This window comes from Periophthalmus magnuspinnatus, chromosome 13 (assembly GCF_009829125.3).
Source record: "Periophthalmus magnuspinnatus isolate fPerMag1 chromosome 13, fPerMag1.2.pri, whole genome shotgun sequence".
Taxonomy (NCBI): domain Eukaryota; kingdom Metazoa; phylum Chordata; class Actinopteri; order Gobiiformes; family Gobiidae; genus Periophthalmus; species Periophthalmus magnuspinnatus.
The window spans coordinates 28,363,475-28,371,872 of NC_047138.1; the positions used below are offsets into that span (position 1 = coordinate 28,363,475).

General features: G+C 41.7%; 1 protein-coding gene across 1 annotated transcript in view; it reads left to right on the top strand.

Annotated features, from left to right (window-relative positions):
• sgpp2 (sphingosine-1-phosphate phosphatase 2) overlaps positions 1-6,887 on the top strand; it is a 28,631-nt gene extending 21,744 nt beyond the window's left edge. Inside the window, exons 4-5 of the mRNA XM_033976801.2 lie at positions 2,325-2,414; positions 5,683-6,887. Coding sequence (XP_033832692.1) covers positions 2,325-2,414; positions 5,683-6,228 — 636 coding nt within the window. The 3' untranslated portion in view covers positions 6,229-6,887. The remainder of the gene's footprint in view (positions 1-2,324; positions 2,415-5,682) is intronic.
• Positions 6,888-8,398: the final 1,511 nt, after the last annotated feature.

Genomic DNA, 8,398 nt, shown 5'->3' on the forward strand with positions numbered 1-8,398 from the left:
CTTCGCATTTACCCATTTGGAGATTCATCTTTGCGCAATCTTTAATCGCTTATTTTCAAGACGCCATTTTGCCGATCAAGCCACTGGTTCACGCTCCTGCTCTGTACGTACTTCGTTCTTCTATGTAATTTTTCTTAATCGATGATGCGTAATCATGTTGGTACAAATTAGGGATGCAACGATAAACAATAATAGCGTTTATTGTGGTTAAAAAGGGTTGACAATAATCGGTTGTGAGACGTTTTATATAATTGTGATAATCGCCATTGTGTAAAAAAAACAAAAACGCTTGTCTACAGGGGAGTCAACGGGGGGGACAAAAGGGTGTGTTGTCCGGGCCCCCAAATTTCAGTCAATGGCCCTGCTCATCCATAATATTCTGTTTAAAGTTATTATGGATATGAATAATTATAACTTTATCGTTATCGTGACATTATCGTTATCGCAATTATTTTGGCCATGATAATCGTCACAAAATTTGAATATCGTCCCATGCTTAGTACAAACGGGAAAAAAAAAAAAAATTGGCTGCTCGCTAGTGGGATCTGTAGCTATCCACAGGAGGAGTTGTGATGTTGTTTAAGGCGATGTCAGCTCCCCTTGGACACCGCAGTTTTCTAACACGGAAGTCAGCGGATTTGTTTCTTTTAAGTCGTTTTAGGTTGTAATTTTACATCACAATATCCATCTAATGATCCACGGTTGTCGTAGATTATAACTATAGAGCAAACACAAGCACAACAGGTCTTCCAACATGAGAATAACATCAGATTAAACATTTGCATTTATGTTAAACGAGGATTTTCAAGTGGCAATAGTGCGATGTAAAGCGAGAACACTGAAAGCTACAAGATTACATGTGGCAAAAGAAAATTTGAAAGAATGTATGTATATAATAATAAATATGAACTTTTAATCTAACTCAGCAGTGACATTTACTGAGTTCAAATGGGCGTGAGTGACAGGTGGATTAGCCAATCAGGGACACACATGGTCTATCAAAATAAATATGGCTGTTTACAAGGAAAAAGGAAAAAACATGGCACATTTGTGAAGTGAAGCCCTAAACTGTTAATCTGAGGTGAGAGGAATGTGATTTTGTTTTAACTGACTGATGACCAATGAGCTCCTTCGTTTCACGTGTGTCACTGAAATAAACTAATCTGATTGGACGATCGTGTTTGGATCTGGTTCAAGATGCCGCAGAGGGCTGATGGGCCAGACTGATCGGCTCTGTGTAAAAACATACAGATCATTCTGGACTTGGCAGGGCAAGGCAGAGTCTAAACTACAGGGTTAGCATTTTTTTTGTTTGTTTGGATAATTGGACCTATTGGAATTTTGATTGATTTGCTCGATATATTGTCCAGCCTTTGGGCGCTCGTACGTCCTCACACGCCATATCAAAACTGGGACAATACCAGGACCGAGCCAGGATGTGTGAATGGACCTAGATACAAGCCATATTTAAATTCTGACCCTAGTCTTGATTCTAGTGAAGGTGTGTGGAGTTAAAAAACGCAGTGGAGGACTTCCTATTACCACATGATGACATCACAAGGTGGAGCAGAGTGTTTTCAGTTTCAGAGAACTCAGCCTAAATATGTGCGTTAAACATGTGTGAATGAAACAAAACACAACTCCAGGTCTGTTTGCGATGAGGAAACTACATTATCACACAGATCAGAAAATGGTGTAACACGGGCCCTTTAAACAGTTGAGATTCCTACAGATAAAAGCGCGGCGCTGCAGTCGGGCTTTGTAGTGGACTTTGAATTGGCCGGAGCGGAGCCTAGGGGCATGTAGTGAAGTTCCCGCATAAGTCAAAGGTCACGACAGTCAATCAGCCACAGTCGCCCCCTCCTGGCCCCCCGCGGCGTCCTTTTGTACCCATTCACAAAACGCCCTGCTTCATGAACTCCGCGTGAATGGGGCTCCAGCTGCTTCAGACGGGAAAAGACAGAGGCCAGAGGGAGGAGAGGAGGAGCGGAGGAATACAACAGGTTTATCTACTATTGAAAGCAAACAGGAACCAGCCCCCAGAGTTGATGGAGGGAGGAGGAAGAGAGAGCGGAGGAGTGGAGTTACTGTCACTGTTAAAGCATCGATGAACGGACGAGGTGCAAGATGGACGACGACACAATTACACACACATTCATACACCGGTGTGCCCAGACACAGGGGGCGAGGTGGGTTAAGTGTCTTGCCCAAGGACACAACAGCGGCTAGGCCTGTGACGATAACACATTTTAAAGCAGATGATTCCGATATAGTAGCTTTAATGTTTTTTGTTTTGTTTTGATGTTTTCATTTCCTGTGTTTAGTTCCCGTTCGAGGTTGGGCTGATCGTCGCTGTGACTCTTTCTTCTCTCGTCTGTCTCAGCCGCATCTACACCGGCATGCACTCTGTACTGGTGAGTGTGTACCTCTCTTTCTCTCCCTCTCCTCCTCCCTCCTCCTACCTCGTCTACCTCACTCCGTTCCTCTAGATCCCCTTCTTTCCTCTCTCCTTCCTCTACCTCACGTTCTCCATGTTCTTTCCCTTTCCTTACCTCATATACCGCGTTCTTTCTCTACATTCCCTCCCTCCTCCCCTTCTCTCTCTTCCCGTATTCCCTAGATCCTCTGCTTCTCTCCTCCTCTACATTCCCTCCATCTTTCTCCATCTTCCCCCTCTCCTTTACTTGTCTACCTCCCTCTATTTCCCTAAATTCTCTCCCGCCCTCCTTCTTTCTCCATTTTCCATCCCTCCCTCCTCTCTTTCTGCGCCTTCCCTGCCTCTCTTACCCTCCATGTTCTCCTTAAGTCTCCTCCATCTATCCTCTCTTCTTCTTTACCTCTCCACTTTTCTCTCCCTCCCTCACTACCTCATCTCTCCATTTCTTTTCCCCTCTAACCCATTCCTCACTCTGTCTTCCATAGTTTTTCGGTACATCTTTCTGCCCCTCTTCTCCATTTATCTCTGGTTCCCCTTCTAGTATTTCATCTCTCTACCTCTTTCTCACCTCTCTCTCTACCTACACTCCTACTTCTGTACCTACCCCCACTCTCTCCTTCTCTACCTACACCTCTACCTCTCTCTTCCTCCTCTCTACCTGCACCTCCCCTCACCCTTCTCTACGGCTCAACCTCTCCCCTCTCTCTTAACCTACACCTCTTCCTCTCCCTACTCCCGTGTACCTACACCTCTGTCCCTCTCTTCTCTCTACCTCCATCTTTACCTGTCTCTCTGTACTTCACTTTCTACCTACACCTCTGTCCCTCTCTTCTTCTCTCTACCTCCATTGTTACCTGTCTTTCGCTCTACTGCACTCTCTTACCTTCACCTCTGCCTCTATCTTCACCTTTACCTGTCTCTTTAGTGCACTTTCTATCTACACTTCTGCCTCTCTCCCTCTTCCTACACCTCTGTCTCTCTCCCTCTTTACCTACACCTGTCTCTCTTCCTCTCTCTACCTTCACCTTTACCTGTCTCTTTACTGCACTTTCTATCTACACTTCTGCCTCCCTCCCCCTCTCTCTACCTACATTTCTGCTTCTCTCCCTCTACCTGTCTCTCTCCCTCTTTACCTACACCTGTCTCTCTTCCTCTCTTTACCTCCACCTTTACCTGTCTCTCTATACTGCAATTTCTATCCACAACTCTGCCTCTCTCCCTCTCTACCTACACATCTGTCTCTCTCTTCCTCTCTTTACCCCCATATTTACCTGTCTGTCTCTCTCTACTTCACTCTCTCTACCTCCACCACTGCCTCTCTCTTCCTCTCTCTACCTCCACCTTTACCTGTCTCTCTACTGCACTTTTTATCTACACTCTCCCCCTTTCTCTCTACCTACATCTCTGCATCTCTTCCTCTCTCTACCTCTACACCTCTTTCTCTCTCTTCCACTCTCTAGCTGCACCTTTACTTGTCTCGCTCTCTACTGCACTCTCTCTATCTCCATCTCTGTCTCTCTCCCTCTCTTCCTACACCTCTGCCTTTCTCACTCTCTTTACCTTCACCTCTCTACAGCACTCTCTTTACCCACACCCCTCTCTCCCTCCCTCCCTCTCTTCCTCCCTCACACTGTATAAAACATTGAAACTTTATCTGTATGTATAATTCAGTGTCTGGATGAATGGTCTGGCTGAAACTCCTGCAGTCTTATTTTAGACACTCTCACTGTTTATGCCACACAACCAGAACATTTAAAGGAAGTAGAGTTCAAAATGGTAATAATGGTTCGAGAATTTTTATCAGATGTGAATTATTAAGCCTGGATTCCATGGTGAACTTGGACTTTCTCAAACCAGTTAAATATACACGAGTCTGTCTATATGAGCAAGTCAGATAACCTATTATTACCTATTACCTAACCTATTATTACCTATTATTAATTAAATCTTAACCACACGGACCGCCCAGTTCAAGGTTAATATCAATACATGTATAACCATTATTATTCCATCTTAAACGAGCACTGTGTAAGTTTTCTGGTGACAGGTTTCCGTTGAAATATTGAGGACTAGAGTATTAGTTACCAGGGCTGTCAAAATCAAAAATCAGAGACTAATCAGCACTAAACCAGGGACTCATGTGAACAAGTATCGATACTGAAAAAGTCACATTCACAGGACAGAAATGAACCTTTCTTTTAAGAGAACAGGGATCTGCAGCCACTCTCTAAAGAGCCACATGCAGCTCTTTAAAGCCTCTAATGTGGCTCTCTGTACTGTAGTTTTTTGTGTATACTTTATTTATTAAGTTTGTATTTGACAGTGTTTGTAGCAGACCAAAGAGTACTTCCATTTAAATTAATTTTTTATTTACATTTTTTTACTGTTCACCTGGTCAAATCCCATACATAAAAGCAGAAATAATAATAATAATAATAATCTTGTAGAGTAAATATTACAAATAAAATGCTCCAGAATGCAGGAAATTACATAGAATTTTCTCACAACCCCCAGACCCCCTAAAAACACTTCAAATAAGTCCACAAAGCCAACATAAATGCAAAATGTTACATATTCTTTATAATGCATTAACAGCTACAAACAGTTGACTTACTTCTTTTAAATTAATTTATGAATCACATCGCCTCGTTACTTGTAAAAAAAACGTATGGCTCTTTCCTATTTTCACTCGGTTTGAAATGGACGAATGAAACACTTTTGCTGTTAAAGGTTGCAGACTTCTACTTAAGAATGATCTCGAGCTGTATCAGAACAAGTATAAGACACATAGACTAGGACACACCCGTGGACCACTATGGCAGGGGCGTCAAACTCAATTTCACTGAGGGCCACATCAGCAAAATGGTTTGTCTCAAATTTGCAAAGTTATAAAAAAAAAATGTCTGTGTAACTGCGTAACTCCTGATAAACATTTTAAGACAGTCATACATTTAAATTTACCTTGTCGCGGGCCACATAAAATGACATGGCCGGGCCGCATTTGGCCCCCGGGCCTTGAGTTTGACACATGTGTACTATGGAAACTACCAGGACACTGAGGGATCACACAGATATAAGACCACATGGGAAAAGAAAAGAAAGTACTACCATTTAATGCTGAAAATCACATTCTATTGTCTAAAGAAAAAGGCTATTTTACTATCATCTTAGTGTCTAGTAGTGTCATCTACTCCACAACAATATTACATCTACTTATTACTGTTTTTATTTTCTCTTTTCTCCAGGACGTCATCTGTGGCATCTCCATCTCCTTTTGCATTCTGTCCATCACTTATCCCTTCTGGGACACGTTTGATCACTACCAGCTCACCAGCCCCCTCTCCCCTCTGTTTGGTATAGGCCTCCCCCTCCTCCTCAGCTACACTTACCCCGACCTGGGACACTATAGTACCACCCGGGGGGACACCACCACCATCTTGGGCGTCTGCGCGGGTTGCTCCGTCGGTTACTGGTTTAACGCCCAACTCGGAGAGACATTCGAACCCAAAGACACATTACCAGTACCTTTACCTAAAGTTACTGGAACTGCCTTTACATATGGAACTGTACGGTTTATATTAGGGGTGCTAGCGTTGGTAGGGACAAGGCAGTTGGTTAAAATGGCGAGCTTACACTTTCTATATTGGGTCTACAAAGTGCCAAAATCAGACCAAAATGCAAGAAAAAGGAAAGAAATTGAGGTACCATATAAATTTGTGACCTATACCTCAGTGGGATTGGTGAATTCCATACTCGTCAATAGAGCTTTTGTTTACATGGGACTACTATGACGGGTCCCACTGTTTTAGGGGCCCAGAATTGGACCTTCATCCTATTAATTTATACCATAGGGGGGCCCATGTGAGGCTTCTTCCCCCAGGATCCCAAAAGTTCTCTTGACGGGCCTGGCAATACTACAGAGCTCTGCAATGAAACAGTAAAGTACCTCATGATGTATTTATTTCAATATATTTTTATGTACTACAGTATTCACAGAAGAGTCAGATTTTTTATTTTTTATTTTTTGTCGAGAGCATTGTTAAAGTTTTTATTTATATCTGTTAGGCAAAATATATAGGTAAAGAAAATATATATAAATTCCTATTAGGATTGTGTAATTAATCAATAATATACAAATTTATATTGAAATACAGGTTTATTTGTGTTTAATGAGAGAAATGAAATTGAAATCAACCATCAATATTATGGGGAAAAATGTGATATATTTTGTCATATCGCCCAGCCCTAATTCCCAAATTCTATAATAATATAAAATTCTGTAATATTTAAAAGTATACAAAAAAGTTCTATTTGAAGAAAGGCAGCTCCATAACTTCTAAACGCTCCTTAACATTTTTTCAAGCTGTAAAATCCAGCCCACACTGAGGAAACAACATTAGTTTGTGTTTCTTTTGTACCAGTTTAAACCAAATAAATGTTCCGTGATTGTTTGTTTGTGGCGGTTTCATTTTGATACATCTGAAATTAACTGAAGTACAATTAATGGAACTGGGACAGGCGTTTATCAAAGTCAAAGTGGCCTGGATTAAAGATAGTTTGGTTTATAATTCTGACATTTAACCTTTTAAACCAGTGGCTCTCAAACTTTTCACATCAAGTACCAATTAAGATATTTTAAAATTCTACGCAGGGGCAGTGCCGGACATTTTAGATTGGAGGAGCTATGGTGGGGGGGCTAAGTTCTTCAATAGGGGGGCTCGCTTAACATGTTAATTTAGAGCCTTTATGGACACGAATGAATCTTTTGTCAAGACTGGATGTGCTTTGAAAATGAGGCAAAAGTTTTAGGGGAGCTATGGGGGAGCATTGGCCATTCTAGGGGAGGCTAGTGCCCTTTTAAGCCCCCCCCTGGTGCCGCCCCTGCTTCTGATCCAAATCCAAACCACTAGGACTAAACCAGTGTTGGAATGGGACTACACAATGCCTATACTAGCTCAGGTCTTATCTCCTTATCAAAATAAAGTCATTTAAGGTCTATAAGTGTTGAGGCTCTTAAAGTCCTGTATTTGATAAAGGTGATACAGGTTTGGACAGGAGGTTGCGTCACACTGAAGTTAAACTGAAGGAATTGGAGGAATGAGGACTCACCTGTCTGACCGCATTCACCGCACCGATCACTACCGAAGCGCTATGCGGCACCGGCTTCTCCTTTTCTCATCCAGTCAGTGTATGAAGTTGTTAATGGTGTGAACATAAATGGGAGAAGTCATTGTTACAGTAAAAGTGGAAGTAGCAGTTAATGCATTTTTAAAAGGGCTAACGGTTATTCAGAACATTTACCCTGATCATGGGATTATATTGTTTATTTTTTCCACTGTTGTCAACAATAGACTGTGTGCACAATCGCACCCAGCAACCTCGCTACTTCCTGTCCAATTGTTTCTCTGAGGTTTTTGCCGAGTCATGCTAAAATGAAAAAAAATATTTCAAGATGAGGCAGTGAACATCATTTTATTTGTGTAGTTTTTAATCTATTGTCACTGACATTCACCCACAGCTTGAATACTTCACCAGAGGACTGTTTAGAAAGAGACATGTTTGTGTCTCAGTGCTAACGCTAATGCTAATTTTAAGACATAACAAATATTGAAACGACACCACAAACTGAAATATTCTACATTTAAGATAAATGGGTAGTCTTTATTTTTATAGGTTTATTTTATGTTTTCTGATTTTAGTAAAAGTGACTGTTAGCTTTGAGACACAGCTAGCTAGACAGAGTTTTTTTGTTATCAGGAGTAACAGTTTAAAGTAACCTGCCTTTCTTGGGATGGCACATCATCATTGAACTAAAGTTTCGGAGACGAGCAAGAGGAGGCTTGCGTGGGATCCAGAATACACACTTTAGTACTTTACAAAGAGTCTGGTCACCATTTCCCCGAGTTCAGATGATTGACTGACAGGTGGATTAACCAATTAGGGACATGTATGGGCTATTCG